Source organism: Solea senegalensis, linkage group LG14, assembly GCF_019176455.1.
Source record: "Solea senegalensis isolate Sse05_10M linkage group LG14, IFAPA_SoseM_1, whole genome shotgun sequence".
Taxonomy (NCBI): Eukaryota; Metazoa; Chordata; class Actinopteri; order Pleuronectiformes; family Soleidae; genus Solea; species Solea senegalensis.
In genome coordinates, this window is record NC_058034.1 from 7,129,015 (window position 1) to 7,148,518 (window position 19,504).

General features: G+C 39.0%; 1 protein-coding gene across 1 annotated transcript in view; it reads left to right on the forward strand.

The window, feature by feature from the left end:
- agbl4 (AGBL carboxypeptidase 4) overlaps nucleotides 1–19,504 on the forward strand; it is a 261,521-nt gene that overhangs the window by 164,575 nt on the left and 77,442 nt on the right. The window contains exon 6 of the mRNA XM_044043400.1: nucleotides 2,161–2,200. Within this exon, the coding sequence (XP_043899335.1) occupies nucleotides 2,161–2,200 (40 nt within the window). The remainder of the gene's footprint in view (nucleotides 1–2,160; nucleotides 2,201–19,504) is intronic.

The following is a 19,504-nucleotide window of genomic DNA, read 5'->3' on the forward strand; positions in this document are numbered from 1 at the left end:
TCAGAATCAGAGCAGAGCATTTTTTTCTGAAACCAGCAGGTTTGGTCTCCTTCATTTTAAAGGTGCAAGCGTGTTAGAATAAGAACTATATAAACTGTGACAAACAAATTACTCCTTGGCGTACAGAAAAAGAAATAATGTTGTTTTTCATATAGTAAGCTTTCACTTCAAATGAAATGTATGTTCTCAGCTAAATTACAAAGAAAAGGTTCTCATTTGACAGAAATGACACACAAACCCTCCTAAATGCTACACACTCAACCTTTGACGTACTATATTGTACTAATACTTCAATACTTCAAATGTTCTTTCTTATTTGAAACTTGAACAGACAGCTTATAGTCTTGAACCTGTCTCTATCATGTTTAAACAGACTGCACAGTGTGATGGCAATAAAAAAAAAGACACCAACCAAGTTTATATTGATCCACTGTGAGCTTATTATGTTATTCTCTCTGTCACTGGGACGGTAGTGCAGACAACGCAGTTTACGGCATAAAGGAACGGCAGTCATTGATACACAAAACAACGACAAGAATAACATGCACTCATCATCTATCTGTTGCCCCTTTAAGATTTTAATAATCAAATGATTGGAGACCATTTTGACATGTTTCAGACGGGACAGCACAGGTGTTACTGATCACATTAACGAGGATTCCGTTCAGTTCATGTCAGTCATCATTAACTTGACTATTTACACCTGTGATTTTACGACCCGTCAAACTATATAATACTATATATGGTATTAAACTCAGGGGTGGAAAACAATGAATTACATGTATTGAGTAGTCTTTTTGTGTACTTGTAAGTAATTTTTAAAATGTTTAATTCTTCTTCGCTACGTTTTAAATCAAATCCGTTACTGAGTAAAAAAAAAACTGTTGCAGCGCACCTTTGACCCATTTTGACTGACACATTATGTGTTAACATATTTTATTTTGTCAGCACTTTAATTTGTAAAGCTTTGCCTTTAATTAAAAGTAATTAGTGTAAGATTTGTGTCCCCTTGTCCTTTTTGCACAACACAAGAAAGAAGCTCAACCTTGTAAAGAAAGTAACTCGTTAACCTTTACTTCAGTATTTCAGTACTCTTTCCATCTCTCATTAAACTATACTAAATTACATCACACTTTTAACGTTGAGAGAATTCATTCAATGGGTCACATTGGACTTAACTTCTCTTTATTCACGTTCATGTTTGCTTTTAATAATACAATGATCAGAGTCATGTGACTGCAGTGTTTGCAAACTTGTGTTTAAACGTATTCCATCTCTGCTCTGAGTGAACCCTTGTCCACTCATGTTGTATAATATAAGTCACCCTTTGAATAAAACCGCTGCTTAATTCTGAAGTATGTGTTTAAGTGGAAGTATTGAGAGAAACTCCACTCCAGGCAGCACTGTATGTAGAAGTGTGTGGAGAGTCTCTTTCCCTATTCCTCTTAGCAACTGGTTAGTGTGGTGCTTGAATATTAAAAAAAAAAATACTGTGCTCTGCTGTGACCTAACATACAGTACTGTCTCACACACACACATGCACGCACATGCACGCACTCAAAGGCCATGGTTTCGTAGAATGAGGATCTTGTGTGTGTGTGTGTGTGACAGGGAGAGAGAGCGAGGTAGTCAGCTCATACCTCTTCTTAGCTGCTGGAGACATCAAGTGTAAAATTGCACTCACTGAAACGCATTCCATCAAAATCAATGAGTGCACACACACACACTTCTTAGCACACTGCAGTGACCTCCATTCATTGTCGCAGCCTAAGCAAAGTATTATCCGTAACATTAACCATAACCTGTAAATGTCTAACCCAGAGGGACAGGAAGCTATTTTTTATTTAAATAGTACACGTTAATTTATACTACTGTTACTCATTTAGTCCTGACATTATTATCTGTCTGAGGTGATGGATAGCTCACTGAGAGGAGGCTGAATGAGTAACTATGCTGTACACGCATTTTTAAAAGGTGTATGATAATTACGGGATGTTGTATATCTCAGAAGTTTGTCTCTATATGTGGCCCTGTGATGGACCACGACCCTCTAGGGGAGGATAAAGTGGTAGAAGATGGATGGATGGATGCATCTGGGAACTCATAATTGATGGCTATTTATTGCATTTGTTTAACTGTCCCTTCTTGTTTTTCTTTCAGCAACAACGAAATCTAGACCTGTTAACCATCACCAACTCAGGTAAGTCCCTGAGATCTAATAACCTCACTCTCAACCCTTCTGCCTCTCTATACTACTGATATAGTGTACAGCAAACTCAGTGTCAGTGTACTTTCTATATCCTCCTTTATATTTTCCTCTCGTAGCTTAAAAAGTAACCTGCTTTCTTCTAAAGACATACAACCTGCACATAAGGTTACTGGAGCAGGGACAGACATAATGTTTTGCTTGTCACATGAACATTCTTGTAAGAGAACTATTGCTAATTTAAACGTTTGCTGGTGTTAAATGTCAAGATAACATTTGCCTTGAAGCTTTTTTTTTTTCATTAATATGATGTGAGACTCATGAATTCAGTTGTAGTCACAGTATGTCATAAGGGCAAGCGTGTGCCCTTGAGCATATGTTCACAAAGTACACGAGAGAGACAGAGAGAGACAGAGATGAGCGTCTTAATAAATGTCCACTGTCACAATAGTAAAGTTGGTGAAGACATATCAGAACCATTGCTTATTCTGATCTCATTAGCTCTATTAACATTCTAGCCATGTACGAGTCAACCCACGATCACGGTGTACGTGTTTATTGGGGCTGTGCTTCTGATATGTGTGTGTGGCATGTACACGTGTCTTTCGGCAGTATTTTTGTGCAGGATGCAACGTCGACTCTTTGCACCCATTCTGCTCACTTTGCTTTTTGTGTTTACAAGACGGCTAGTCATTAAAATGTTCATATGGCAGCGAAGTCTTTCGCCATACACGCGGACATGCTTTCATTTACAAAACCTAAAAGCTCACGGTCCACAAACACTCAAATATTTGCTTTTCATTCACGAGGGTTAATCTGTGATCTATGTTTCTCTTCGGTCTAAAGCAGCGTATGTACAGTGTGCCACTTTGGAAATGCATGAATGTCATTTTTCAATATTTATTTCACCACCATCTACTGCAATAACTGATTGCTTATCGGCACCCAAATCTTCATGCAGATACAACACGGACACCCTTACACTTACTGTATATATATATGTATATATATATATATATATATATATATATATATATATATATATTACCGGTGAGCACCCATGAAATACATGCAATATGGACAGAATATGATGAGTTATAGTTTGTGTGCATATCGCAGTCTTTTTTTTTTCCACTTTCCATTTGAATACAGTAACATATGTGTACATTTTATTCTACCCAGTGTACTTGTTACATGGTGTTCCCAGTTTGACTGCATGTGAAACTTCAGAATACATTGTTAGAAATGAATGCCTGTGTCTGATCGAGGCAGCTGTGAGAGTGAGGGATCCACTGATGATGAAGAGCAAAGAAAATCTGGAAAAAAAGGAGAAACAGATGGGGAAGGCAGGAGTATACAGAGACCCATATGTCTAAAGTATCTGGAAGATCTAATAGGCTTTGATTAGAATAACGCATGTGTGAGACTCGTGGAGACTGGCTTTATTTAGCAGGTTTTACATTGCAGCTGTTCCTCAGGTTGTGGCCAGAGGCAGGAGGAGTCGCCTCTGGCCTTCACAGCTTCACAGAGGACAACCAGAGAGAGAGAGGGAAGGTGAAAGGGTGAGAGGATCTGAGGATGACTGTTTACAAACACCTGCTATGGAAAAAAGGAGGAAAGATAAGATTATATGAAATGTTCTGTTAATGCGACAGCTGATAGCAACTAATCGTGCATCAGATTGGTTCCCAGGCTGTTGATATTACAAATTGAACATTTGTCAGTTATTTGTGGTATTTTTAGGAATATTGTAATTATCGTAAATACAAGAAGGGTTTTTTTGTGAAGTTTATTTCTTGAATTAAAAATGTTAATCTTTTTAACGAAAATAATGAAAAAATTAAAGAGAGAGAAGAAAAATAATAATATAATAATATGGAATTATAAGCAAAATATGGCTAAATTACTTGATATTTTTTCAAGATGTGACTATTAATTACTTTTTTAATATTGTAATAGATTGTGATTCCTTTGATCCTAATCTCAATCAGATTGTTTTTTAAAGATGTGTTCCCTTCAGCTCGTAAACACTTCTCTCTTTTTTCAAATTCTTTCTGTAAGTCGCTTGAAAGAATTTTCTCGTGTGTGCCTTATACATTATTTGCAGAATAACCACATCATCACAATTTAACAATCTCTATTTGACACATGGGGGATTTGTTGGATCCCTGTATTGTTTCCAATTAATGAGTTTTATGACTTTCTTCTGTAGTACAAATATTTCAGTTTATGTGATTCACCATAAAAAAAGAGGATTGTATTTATCTTATGGATTTTGACTCATACAATCACACATAATGTAGTGCTGTAGATATATTTGTATATATAGTATCTAGTTCTCCCATTTTCCTGAGGTCTTCAGATCCACTTATAGTTGAAGAGGTGGGTTATTCATCACCTCTTTGAAGTCAAACTGTTGATTTGTACAATGACTAGTCTCTGCTGGATGGCAGTGCAGAGTTTGTACTTAACTGTTGTTAGGATTGGCTCAGTAGAACTTTCTTGATGATGTGGGTGACGGACACAGAGTCACAACAAAACAGCTTCTCCTATTTAGGCAGCTGCCTCTTCTCAGTCATGTCTAGTACCTTATTATGAGAATAAACAGTGAGAAAAAGATCATACAGTCTCACACAACAAAATAAAAAAAAAACAAAAGCCAGTGCAGTCAGCAAGGTTATTTTAATTTTCTCCAGTCTTTTATGATTGTTATGGCAGCATTCCAGCCCAGTGACAACAGAGGACTTTCTTTTTTTAATTCCTGCTTTTTACTTTTACTTATGATGAGATGTTACAACGGTCAGTGTGAAATAATCCCATTGAAATAATCTTTAAACATGTCATAGGGCACAGCAACGACCCTTCTGTACGGTATTGTTAAATGCGGACTTTGTCTCACTCTCCCCACAGAAAAATGACATTACATTATTACATGTCATTTAGCAGACGCTTTTATCCAAAGCGACTTACAATGGAATTGAGTACAATGAGCCAGGGGTGGAATCGAACTTGCGACCATTGCGACCATGATGTCTTTCGCAAACCACCATACCAAATTTCAATGATTAAGAAAGTCACAAAGTGTTTAAAAATGTGGTTCATTCAATATTCAGACATTCTCTGCTCTGATACTGTGTCCACTGGAGTCGCTGCACGCGCTCATTCTGGTCTACTCGGGTTTGTGGGGACCTACGTCTGTGAATGTACATAATACAAACATAAACGTACCACCATTAAACTCTGTGTTCAACAAACATGTAGAGAAGTGACCTTAACCTGCTTAAAGCATGAATCTGTGTCTGTGCTGTCTCTGCTGGAGTTCCGCACACATGAGCTTAGGACCACAGCCCGTGATCGTCGCTATTCATCAGTGTTTGTACTTCATATAAAGGGAAATGCTCCAGTATCAAACCATTTGTTTGACAAACGTGTATAGAAGTGACAATTTCACCATTTCACCATTTCACCATCATACCATCATACAAACACAGTGGCGGTGTAGCTACAGTACCCCGCCTCTCCTCGCTCTCCTTATTTCTCTCTCAGTGGTACCTGCAGCCAGTTGCTCACACATGAAAGGGGAAACTGAAGACACAGAAACAGAAGACTGGAACTGTTTTCAGTTTTTACTCCGTTGTTTCACTCCTTTGCTCCACAGCAACAGTTCTTTCGAACATATATAATGTGTGAAGAGGAGAAACTCTGCTTTTGCGTCACAGAGTCTTTAAATGTTTCTTCCCTCAAAAAGGGTGTGTGGACACGCACACCCACACATACTCACCATGGTGAAGGTTATTATGATGGCTGAATGAAGAGCCGGTGAGGCTTTCAGATGAATGACTCTGATAGGGAAACTCTTCTCCTTCTCCCCACATATTAAGTAACTCCCTTCCTTGTCATCTGCCTCCTTCTCTGCTAATTATTCCTGAACACATGATATCTGTAGTTTTTTTTTATTACTGATCTTACTTGATCTGTTTTATTTATTCTCTGTCTCCTTTGTGTTGCATCGTTCCCTCTTTTGTCTTGTTGTCATAGCGTGGACAGCAGGAAGGGAATCACAGGGCGTGAATCAACTAATAGGCTCAGGTGGCTTCGAAAGATGCCGTGCATGAGAGAGGAGGAGTTGAGACGACTGACCCTGCTGCTCTGTTGGCCTCTGTTTCTAATGGCATTCATTAGCCGCTCTGCAGAGTGGTTCACACTTACTATACATTCACACACACCTATAATTGAGTATAACTCCAGTATACAGATTATCTCCTACTGCGTATATACATGTAAAACGGTTGCGGATATAAATATATGGCGTGCATGCACACATTGATACGTATGTAAAATATGTGCAATACAACAGCAACTTTTAGCATTTAAAATGCTTACTGCCATCCCAATTCAGTACACTGGAGACTATGGGTGCCAAACTTTCTGAAACACGTAAACACGGACAGCGCTAATACCCACATTACATTATACAAATGTTGAACCAGTTGAATACATTTTCACCAGGTGGAGACTGAAAGTGAAAGTGTGATACACATGATAAGAGAACACAAGCCGACAGTAACGTACTGCAAAAAGCATGTGTTGAGAGAAAGGGAGAGAGCAGTAAGAAGCAGAAGTGTCTGCATCATCATGTTTGTCTTCAAATGCCTCACTGTTTTTAATCTTGGTGTTCTAAAGCATGGGTGTCCAAACCTTTCTTCTTTTTTTTTCAAACAGTGAAAATTACATACAACCTGTATGTCCTAGTGCTGCTGCATGAGCTGCTTTATTACGTGGTGCAACAGACCAAAACCCTGTGTTTCAATTGAACTTGTTTCCTGAATCTCTGATGCCACATCACGCTCATTTGAAGACTTCATATAATACATCCCGTACATACAGCACCTTTAAATTACTCCTTTCACACATACAAACGCACACACAAATTCACACTCGCTCTCTCACCCACAGACCCACTCAAACCTCACTCGGCCTTCTTTAATTGGACACTTGAGCAGCACATGGCTGCATCTGGCTGCTGTTGAACACAGCCTGACATTTCAGACTGCTGACCTTTCCAGCCCCGCCACAACTAAATAATGATTAGTCCTGGCAACTGTTCCACTACAACAATAGCCAGGTGTATATACACACAAGCACATACACGGCAAAGAACGCAAAACAGAAACAACAAAACACCTGCACTGAAGGCTTTGTTGTTTCACAGTGAGAAAATGGGGTGCAGACATTGATTTGAGAGGCCGTTGTCATTCTTGTGGCTTATCGATTAGATTGTCCTTTTCCATATCTGCAGTCAGCACCCAATAATGTGTTGTTCTAAATTAACTCTCTTGCCTCTGTTTAGTTTCTCCTTTCCCCTTTATACGCTCTCAACATTACAGTAGGAGAAAAAAAAGGTCAATCATATTCATGAGATCTGGGCAGATTTGAGGGCACGGTCGTGTGTGAGTGTGCACACACTTTTTACGTTTGTGCACAGACGCGTGCAAAAGCGCGTGTGTGTGTGTTAGTGTGTTATCTGAAGCAATGAAGCAACATGGAGATAATAGGCAGTTCTCAGATCTCTCCTCTCACTTTCTTCTTCTTCACTCTCTCACTTCTCCCTTTGTGTCTCCATTTCCCTGCTGTTTCTGTCAGCGTAGAATAGAAATGTTCTTCATTAGAGTATCATTTTCTGCAGTTATTCTTTGTGTTTCCTGCTTTGCTCTCTCCAGACAAAACCACTGTATATATCTCCGATATATATATTGGATATATATACTGTATATATTCAAAGGCTGCCATATCATTCCTTCAATCCAGTGATGCCGCTGAGACACAAGTATATGTAAAGTGCAACATGGACACATTTATTAGATATTAGAGGATGTCTGATTGAAGCATTATTACTTGAATTCCCATCAAAACATTCCTCTATATTTTAATGTGAGGGCGGGAAATTAAAGGGTAACTAAATTCCATCTTCTGATGCCAACTCAGTGCCACTAGGTTGTGAGTGAGAAAGAGGGGAAGGGAGTGAGGGCAGCAGTGCAGGAGGCGTGATCAGGTAGTTTCAACTGTCAAGTCAAGAGAGAAAGTGTCAGAGCAACAGCTTCTGCGTTTATAAAAGGGGGAGGAGTCTGGGATAAAGTGTGGTCCAGGAAAGCATATGGCAAAATTTGAATGCAGTTAGTTTGACCAGAGAGACAGTAGGTCTGCCTATTTTTATCACATCATGTATATAGTTAAAACTGATTTGCACTTGATCAGCAAATTACAAGCTACCCATATACACTAGATTTCACCAGAAACTGTGGTTAATGGGTTTAGTTACACTTTAAAGATATGAATTACTTCAGATAACATGTGCAGTGCTTTGCAAAAGCCTTAAGCCACCATTAGATTTGTTTTATCAGTGCTGTAATGACCACAGTGTAATTATTTCTCACTATCACTTTATTGCAGAAGTCTCACATTTGTGGGCCACATGCGACTCTCCAGTCGATTGCATGTGGCCCACCAATTAATATCAGTTATTAAGTTATGATGAGTTATTTCTGTATGTTTTTTGATGGAAAGTTTAATTTTACATCATATGTCATCCTAAAAAATATCTGCTATGAAAAAAGGTATTTTATGCCAGGTTTATTCAAGACATGCTTGAGCATCACATGCACACCAACAAATTTAAATGTATCGTTATTTGTTTGGAATCAGCTACGATATAGAGGCTAAATGACTTAAGACACACTGTTGACCAAAACTGTGAAAATGGCAAAACTTCTACTACTAGTTTTCAACTTAGGAGCATGTCATGTGATTAAAAAAAATAGTTACTAGTAAATAAAATAAATGTTTGCCTTTTGGTCTTTTACCATAAATGCCTAAGTTATAAGCAACAGCCTTGTTGTTTTCTAACCAAACTTAAAAAGTAAAACCTGTGCTTGCAAAACTGAAAGGAAGTTTTATTTCTCCCTGTTTATATGCAGCGATGCATTCAGTGACACAAACTAGCAGCATCTAGTGTCTCAGCATTTGTAGAAATTTCAATAAACACCAGAATAAACCAGGGATTACTTTAAAATAATATAAACTGTCAGCGGTGAGAAAGTGGGGTCAACCAAGGTTTCTCTAATTTATACAAAGCACCAGTCTGGCCTTCTCTTGGTTATTTAATAGCTTTCATTCCTGTGGATGAAAGTATCTGGGCAGCCGCCCAAACAATACAGTGATGTATCATGTATTTATGTCTTTGTTGTGGTGGCGCTATTGTTTTCAATATGATGTATTCTACTTGGCCGTTTTGCAAATTGCACTCGTGAAGTGCAGCCTCCTGCCTCTAAATAATATGAAATGTTTGCATCATGAAATACAGGAACATTATTTAAACTCTGTGTTAGCACCATTACTTCTTTACTTTGAAAAACACGTTTGTGCCGGATTATTAATCTTTCTTCCTTCCTTTAAATCCTTGCAGGCAAATGAAAGTGAACTCTGTTTCCTGTTGCCTGCGGACGTTAATCAGCTGATCTTTAACAGACGGACCAGTTCCCCTTTGAATTAAGCTGAAACACAAGAAGCCTTTGTTTTATAATTTACTCATTCATTTACAGCTTTTTATAGCCACGCATTCTGCAAAGTTTCGGTTCACTGATTTTCTCTGAAACGCAAATCACTTTCTTTTCATTTCCTTAAAAATGCACAAGTGTTTAAAGTCTATTTTCATTTCCAACTTGTGACACTGCACCAGGACACCTATATTAATTTTGGAAAACAGCCAGTGGCGGCAATATGCTGACTGCAAACAGAAACCATTAAATTATTAAGTCAAGAAGGCATCACTTATAAAGCTCCTGTTGTGTCTTTATTACTTGAAGCAAGAGAGAGCTTTTCTTGCCAATACTTCCACTCTGTCTGTGGATGGTTTAAGAGACACGCGGGTAACAGTCGGTCGTGACATCACCCATGAGAATCTGAAATCCTGTTTTGAAGCCTGTTTAGATTTTGCAACCAGAAATTCACAGCTGTCAATCACACTGGTGTTCACTCATAATGTGTGCCATTGAAGACGACCTGAAATGAGCAACTGAGACCAGAAACTCCTTGGGAAAATGTTTAGTGACATTATAAATCAATTGGCTTGTCTCCCCATAGACTTCCAGCCGGGTGGCTATTCATTATATTCCTACTTCCGTGTTGTCTTCCATTTTGATTTTCTCAAAATTCTGTGATAGATAGACGCTCTGTGCGTGTGTGAGTGGATGAATCAGCTATGATTTTTGTGATTTTTGTAAAATTATGTTTAAAATTGAAATCGCCCACATAAAAAATAGGTCTATGCTGATTTCTGTCCATGGTTTACCAAACCTGAAGGTTGAGACAACGTGTGTACAACTTCCTGTGTTGCTCACAGACCTTATACACTTGTACATGTTTCTCAGTGACTGCAAGGCGGAGCTGCAGAGAGTGGAACATAAGCACCAATAGAGAGAAAACAGAACACACTGAAAAAAAACAGAGAACATTATTTAGGAAAAACTAATATCAATACTATCAGGCTTATGTGTAAATGAGCAGCTGTGAAAACAACTCTTCCTATTATGGCCCTTATTATATCCTTTCTCTGTGAATTTGCATATTTTATCTTCTTCCTCTTCTTCTCTTCCCTCTTCATTATGGCAGACCATGCTTCCATTTGAAAAAACACACAAAAAAAACAATAATGAAGTCAAGGATGGAAGGGAGGGTGCGCTGCCACCTCATATTGCATATTTTCCAGTTGATTTTGTTGAAGGCTTCTCGTAGCACCGTGGCTAAATAAGCAGCAGTATGCTAATGAATGAAGAATGAGTGTGATCATTTACCACACAAAGATTGGAGGATCGTGAGAGATAGAAGCCAGAAAATGGAGGATTACTGGGTAGAAGAATAATGAAAATATTAAGAAAATATTTGTCATGAAACAATTATTTTAAACCTGTCTCTATTTGCCCGAGGGTTCTTATCTGTCAACCCGTATCACTAATGCTAAGAGTAAATATTCCTCGTGCCACAAATACCGTAATTTCATGCACTGTACACACAGGCAACCATGTGTTTCATGTTTTGCATTCAGAGAAAAAGGGGTAGAGTGTTAAACACAGAAGACAGTAAATAACAACAGAAGTGTAGACACTGTCTGTCCTCCCTCTGAAAGGGCGATGTGGCGAAGGCATTAAACAGGCTGTGGGCTCTGAGATTATTTCTTTGTCACCAGCAGAGCCACCAGTGTTGCTGAGCACTGCTGTGGAGCAAATCCTCCTAGAGAGGACTGATTGGATTTTTGTTCCAGAGAGCCTTTTGTGTTAGCAGCATAGGGACTAGATAATAGAGGCTGATGCCTCCCTGTCTCTGTGTTATGGCTGGAGGATTGACTTTTTGGACTCTCTCTCTCTCTCTCCGTCTTTTCCCGTGTGCATGTGTGTGTGTATACATGTCTTAAATAAGCTGTGTGGACCACAGTCTTTGTGAGGGCATTTTGACCTTGTGAGGACATTTTGGCTGGTCCACATAACTTTATCGGGCTTTTTCAGGATTAACACCTGCTTCTACAAAACCATTATGTGTGTGTGGTTGTGTGTATCCATGTATTATTTAGTACCTTGCCATGTAGTCCTCATGAAGACCAAAACCTGGTCCTAATGAGGCAAAAACTTCAAGAAACTGGTTAAGTAAATGGTTAAGATTTGAACTGTGGTTAGGTTAAGGTTTTGGTTATGTTTAAGGATAACGTCATTGCCGTGTCGTGCATGTGTATAATCTACACCCTTATGTCACTTTTATTCAAAACCCTACTTCATCATTTTTACTTTAGAGGTTAAATGGTGCTACTTGAATGGGTGATATATGCTTTCAATATCAATACTTAATCACTAATTTTAAGGCCTCAATGTGAAGATGAATCGGAAACATCGCCATCTGTCACTTCGCTGAAATAGAATATTCCGTGTCACAAGCCGTACACTGTGTATACCTGCATTGCAGCTATACATTCTGTATGTTGCCATGAAAAATGCCTTGCAGACAAAGTCAAGGTCACACGGGAACTTTTGTCAGTATGTGTGTCAAAGCTACTGTACACGTGGAGCATGTGTGTGTAGGTAGAGCACGGCATCGCTCAATTTCCACAGGCACATCAGCCATCAACGTTAGCTGAACAGACCAGCAGCTCCGTCCCTGCTCCTGGAAAGTTCAACACAGCAGATGCTTGAACCCAAGTCCTTGAAAAACTCAGGAAACTCTCCTGGTCATATGCTGCCCTGCTGTCCTGTGCACGAGCGTGTGACTTTGTGCCGACCTTTGTTGTTGAAAAATGATATGGATAGATTTACACCGACCGATCCCAGACAGCTTGAATTATGAATGAATTCTGTATTTTGAACATTCGGGATAAAAGCACATATAGTTGAAACTATATAATACACAAAAAATGTAAAAAAAAAATTAAAAAAAAAATATAAAGTAACACTAACACTCCTAAAGTGTTAGAAAAAGGAGCAGGAATATGTTTTCACTTATTAGTTCCTGCCCCTTTTACAAAGCATGACTAATACAAATATGACTGCTGTGTGCAGTGCAACGCAATGCCCTATAAATATAAATTTTCCCTTTTTTCCCCTAATAGTTGATGCAATTCCTTCCTTTTTTTATTATTATTTTTGGTACATGTTTTTAAACTTGTACTTTGAAGTGGTTTGGAGATGGAGCTAAAAGTATTACATTTAATTTAATTTTGCTCCCTTTTTAAATTTCTTGACTATTAGATTTTTTTCTGTATGTTGATTGGAAGTTGACCGTGTCTTCCTTTGAACATTATCGGTGATGTTCCAAAGTTTACCTGCTCCATAAACATCAAGGTTAATGACTTCAAAAACAATGAGTTGCTGTGTTTATTACACCCTGTCCTTAATAGTTAGTATGTGAAAAATTAAACACACATGTTTTTAAGTGCATGTCAGTGTGTTTGGACTGAGTCACCAAAAGTGACAGAGTGAAAAATGTTATTTTCTTTAAAGTCATCTGTGCTTGTGTCTCAGTGGCAGCAACTCAGGACCAAAGTGAACTGTCATCACGCTGTGTGTCACAGGCCATGTTGCAACTGTTGCCAGATTCCTCTTGACTGTTTTCTTCCTCACAGAAATAAAACAAGAGACAGACTGTCCTCCTCTGTCACATCAGCTCTCACTGGGTCCTGTGTGTCGACGTGACATACAGTAGTTCTCCACAGTTACAGCAAGAATCATCAGAAATGTGTTGACGTCCTAGTTGACATGTTTTTGTCAGGGTGAGATGTTAGATATCCTGTTGTTATTTGATTTTTGTGCTGCGTGAAGCACTGCTCCAGAGAAGGTGGAAGTTTCCCAAGTCTGTGGCGTGCGGATGTGAAATAAGACTAATATAAGTGGACTTGATTGAAGGTGAATCAATTGCAATGGATGAAAATGTGTTTCCATTTTGTACACTCTGGATGTGAACCAAAAAAAATGGCACAGAATGAAGATACACAGGACAAGCTGTGCCACAAAACATTTGATTGTACTTTTGAGTTGCAAGAAAAAGTAATAAGATGTGGTTGTGCATTTTTTTTTCAGTGCAGCAGCTGCACCAACACTCTGTATTAAGCTCCAGATCAATCTTAACCTCTGCCAAGTATACAGTAAGCTGCAGGAATGATTCTGGGGAGGGATTTGATATCTGTGACCTTGCCTATCCTTGACTACTGTGTGTGTGCGTGTGTCTGGCTGGCTGGTGTTAGAGCACTTTGCCCCCTCCTCATCTGACCCCACATCCAACCACTAAGGGTTCTCCATCCCCTAGCGAGGAACAAGCTGCTAGGTGGCCTGGGTTTTATCTGCTATTATACACCTAATGCTGCGCACTAGGAGCCCCTCTGCATGGCAGGTTGCTGTGGTCTTCAGTCCGATCCCAGAGGCTCCCTACTGTCAGCAACAGCAATGTGAAGTTCTCTGGCTGCCCCTGTCTCTGTCTGACAGCCGCCCTGGAGGAGAGGGCAAGAGAAGCAAAGGGAAGAGAAGGGAGAAGGGAGAGCAATACCATTAAGATGAGCTGTATTCCCACAGACCAAAGCCTGCCCGCCAGCCGTGTGCTGCAGCTCACCTGGCTGGCAGATAAGTGGAGATTAGAGAGGATATGGTGGAAAGGGTATTAGAGGCAGAAGAAAAATTCTCTCTGAAACCTCTGAAACAGGACACCCTTGGCACTTTTAGGGTTTTTTTGTATCATGTCTGACATTTGATGCTCACTCAGAAAAGGCACAAAGACACACAGTCCACGCCAGCTCTTTGGTCCTTTATACATTGTTTTGTTTGTTCTAGTCTCGGGGTAGGCGCAAAAATCAATATCACACATCAATATCAATATTGTATTGATATGCCAAGTATTTTAAATAGTTAATGAGAATCTCAGACTTTTATCAGCATTTTGTTGCATTGTTCAAAACACCTGTAGCAGTACAGCGGTCCACATGTACAGTATTTACATTTAATTATGTTGTATGGACAAGACTGCATTGACAGTTATAGGTTTGTCGGGTGGAACAGGTTTCTGTGGCTGTGTTGGTCATACTTTATATTATTGGATAAAACAGTTCAAAAAGAGAATACATTGCAATATATCACAATATTTTTATATAGCAATAGTGTATAGTAATATTGTATGGTGAAGCCTCTGGCCATTTCCACCCCTAGAAGACTCCACGACTCGCTGTTGCTACTGTATAAATTACAGTTTTGTGAGTTCCCTATCTAGTTAGTGGAGAATAACAGTCTGGTGACACTGGAAAGATCAATACAGGTCTGCAGCAGGAGGTAGAGTGGACCTAATGAACTGAATTGACTGGTACTGAAATATGATCAGTATTTCTTTGGTGGTCATTATGTTCCTTATGAAGAAGATCAATGACTCCAGGGTGCATCACTGAGTATACACAGCATGGTGGCAGGGCCAGCAATGATACCATTCTAAATAGTTAATGAAGGATTTATTCACAATAAGCCTTGCCTTCTTGTGTGTGTGTGTGTGTGTGTGTGTGTGTGAGAGCATGTCTTATTGTCTTTCTCCTGTCTCTCTCAGACCCCTCAGCATTATGTGCCTGCATGAGGCAGTGCTGTTCATTTCATGGGCTATCACATTTTAAATTGGTGAATGCCTTCTTCATGGTTGATTAGTAATTCATGCAGAGCTAATTAAGAGCCATAATAAGAGAAAGACTGGTGAGATGCCTCAAACCCAAATAGGAAAACGGTAATACCCTGGACTGTAAACAGTTGTGATTGATTGTTGTAACGCTTGGCCTAGAAATGAAGCTCACGCCTCTGAATCCATCATCTTGGAGCCAGACACCCATATCTTCATTTTACTCAGTGCTTTCCTGATCTTAAAGCATCTTTCCAGAAAGTTGCCTTAATGATCCCTCTGTCCCCGCTGTCTAATGCCTGGCATCATCACTTTGCTGCGTCTGGTGTGTGTTTGCTACTGCACAGCCTGGTGCTCATCCCTGCCAACCATCATCACGCACACACCTGTACCAGCATCTGTCCATTCTCGCAGATCTTCACAGGTGCTGCCTAAAGATTGTCTTTCTACGTGCTTTAAACTTAATGCACACACCCTTTAAGCACTTTAGTACATTTCCAGCTAAACAACCTCAAAATTGAAGGTAGTAGCTCCTGTATTGCTCCGTGTTATTCACTTGCTGTGTATGTCACACGTATATACACTGACCTGACACACAAAGGTGTTGGTTGAACTCTTTGTGTGTGTTATTTTACACCTTTAGGACCTTTTTCAGGCAAAACACCGACCTTGTAAGGACCAGTAGTCCTCATAGACACCAAAACCTAGTTCTAATGAGGCAGAACTTGCTAAACTTCTGAGGAAATGGTTCAGGGCAAAGATTTTTAATTGATTAGGTTGAGGTTGGGGTTAAGCATTACCGACCATGGTCAAAGTGGATGGAAGTAAATGAGAGTCCTTTAAGGGATCACTGCACAAACCTGTGTGTGTGTGTGTGTGTGTACATCTGTTCGTTTGTTGGTGGGAACTCTTTATGATTCCATGCGCAACGCTGCAAAGATGACGTGTGTACCCACAGTATAATTCCATCATCAGCATCATTACTGCCATTATCCCGTGTCTCCCTTTAATGCAGGCTAATGGATGACCAATAAAGATAGATGAGCCTGGCAGTGTGGAGCTAATAGGCAGGACATGATGTCTGGCTTCTGTCCTGACTCCAGTCTTTACCTGATCAACTGCCCTCTCAGATGAAACCTAGCTGAACTGAATTACTTTGATTTTTTTTTCAGCGGGAAGGATTTATTGTATCATCAGACAATTAACATGCCAATACGTTAAGACAAAACAGAGGTGTTTTGGAAACAAATATTTTGGGAAATTATTGAATTTATTAAATAAATGCCGTGCATCACATTATAGAAAGAGAGAATTTGCACCCTCACATTTTTTTAAAACGTTTCTCTCTGGTGATAATTCATCCACATCATCTGACCTCCAACATTCTTGTACTTTAGTGAACCAGACAGAAATTGTCTTTTTATTTCTTTGTATTTCTAATTGTTGCACATTCCATTAGACATGAAACAGTAAATAGTATAAGAATATAACATTCCAAGAGTTTCATAAAAAAAAAACAACAACAACATGAATATTAATTTCTAAGCAAAACATGCTGAATGTATCATAATTGTACACATTTGTTCATTCTATATCTCATTCCTTTAAATAGTTTCTTAGAGGCCTCTGAAGGGAAATCTTAGTTTTTTTTATCTGGATCCTAGATCATAGTTATAGTCTAGTTATAGTAAAAAAAAGTTTGTGTTTCATTCTTTGTGGAACTTAAACATATTCACTACACTTGGAGATAAACCGACAACACACAGCAATGAAACTGAAGTCAAAAACTGAGTGTAATGTCATTCATTACTTAAGATTCATTCCCACTATTACATGCACACGGTGTTTCCACTTAATCTGGCTTGCTTGACCTCTGCTCAGGTTTACATTGGTTTTAGTCATGCTGGGATAACATGAGTTCAACATACTTAAGAAACTCATCACAATGTCAACACAGCTACACCTGTGTGCTTCCTTTTTGCAGCATGATAAATAAGGCCTGATGGAGCTGAGTGTAAATTGAGGCACTTAGATATAAATAGGTGTCTGTGAATTTCTGCTTACAAAACCTCAGCATGGCACCGGCCAAATCGCCAATCATACGGCTTCAAAAAAAGGAGTTCAGATTCTTACGGGCGATGTGAAGATCGGTTGATACAATAAAGAGTACATTTAATCGGCTGACTTTGATGGAGCAGGGTTCAATCAGCCTTACAGTTCACACAGAAAATTGCCCACCTGTTATGTATTAGACACCAATGTGGTCATTCATACAGTCTGACCTAGTGGAGGCAGAAATTTCTGTGCAGTGCAGCAAATTCACGTTGAATAATTACAGCCATGAAAATGGAGTCCGTGCTTTAAGCTGTCAAACTTTTGTAGCTTCGAAATACGGTTTTGTCTGTGACGGCGCTTTGTTTCTTCAAGGTTGTTGATAGGCACCTGGTCTGAGTCCAGTTGCCTCTGTAGCTGCACTCTTGAATATAGCTTGGAAATAGTTGTGACAGAAGCTGACTTTGTGTAAAGTGCTGTATAAAACTGCAGCTGCCTAAATTCTATTTAGTCAGGAAGTTTTTGTCTGTAAATGGGTCGACGATTGTGCTTTTAGAAATATTATGATTTGTAAAAAAAAAAAAAAAAGGAAATTCTCACTTATACAGTATATAAAGTGTATACATATACATATATATGTATATATACATTATATATGTATCCATCCATCTTCTACCGCTTCATCCTCCACATGAGGGTATATACTGTATATTAGTATATAAACTTTTATTGTGTTTCTCGGCAGACTCCCATCTTTGCTGAACCTCCATTAACTCTAGTTAAAGCTTCTTTTTTTTTTGAACATCTCTTGACGGCAGTATTGAAAGTGTGGTGGTGTTCCACTGAAGCAACAAGACAGAAAGAAACATGCAGCCTTGTGTTGACAAGCCCAGCCTTGAGGACAGAGAGCTGCTGAACAGAAGCTTAGATTAACAGTAATCCCCTGTTCGACTTTTTCAGAAGCTGCTCAAATCTTGTCACTCATTCTCATTCTTGTTAGTTTGTGGCATTTGCCAAAGTAGCTGTGCATAGATACACAGAATATCCATGACTCATCCTAAAAAAAGATCAACCACTGTGATACCAATTATGTTGCAAATATGGCTGTCATTATAAAACCTAATGGCATAATTTGCTTTGATTAATAGCGATCCATCACATCTTTTCATCTTAATGCTGTACCTTGTAATAATTATAGGTACATTGTGATAGGTATAACAATTCCGATGGTCACACACTAACTTGCATGCATTAACAGACAAACAAAACCCAGGTCAAGAATGTACACAAGAAAACAATTTCACACCGCTCAAGCATCTTCCTCATCTGCTTCCTCTTCTTCTTCCTGTCTGATGGTGTGGTGGCATCCGTGGTCTAATGTTAGCCACTGCAGGAACAGCATAAAACATAAAACATGAACTGAAGAGGACTTTTGTCACTTAACTTCAGTCTCCTCAGAAATGTGATGCTATGAATGAGTGAGACTCCCACATGACCAGTACGGCTGAAAGATGTAACTTTACACTTCTATTGAAAACAGCCTAAAAGACTCAGGGAGCTGTCATACAAAGATGGCGCTAGAAAAAGGCCTAATTCTAACAAAATAAATGCCTGAAAGTATGAAACAAAATATCAGAGGAGAAAAGGGGGCTCTATATAATCCTGCATCACTTATTTTTCAATTACAGCAGCCCAAGCAGAACAAAATTCTTAGTGTCATTTATTGACTGTGGTGTTCTCTATTAGAGTAACAACTGAGAGAAATCCATCCTGTTGTATTACCACCTGGCTGTCTTACAATAACAAAGACTTCATGTCTGTTAGCTGGCCCTAATTCCGTCTGTTGTGACACAAGCAGCAGATGAGAAAAACACACCAGGAAACATATAAAAGCCCAAAGAGACCTGATGAAATCTGACCGGGCAGATAATCAACTTGGTGGCTTTTGTCAAAGATGCCTGAAAAGACAGAATAAAAAGTAATTGGTGTCTTAACTGATAAGGGCAATAAACCCAGTATGACTGAAACGTTCCATCTAATCACTTGTATTTAGTTTTTTGTTTTTTA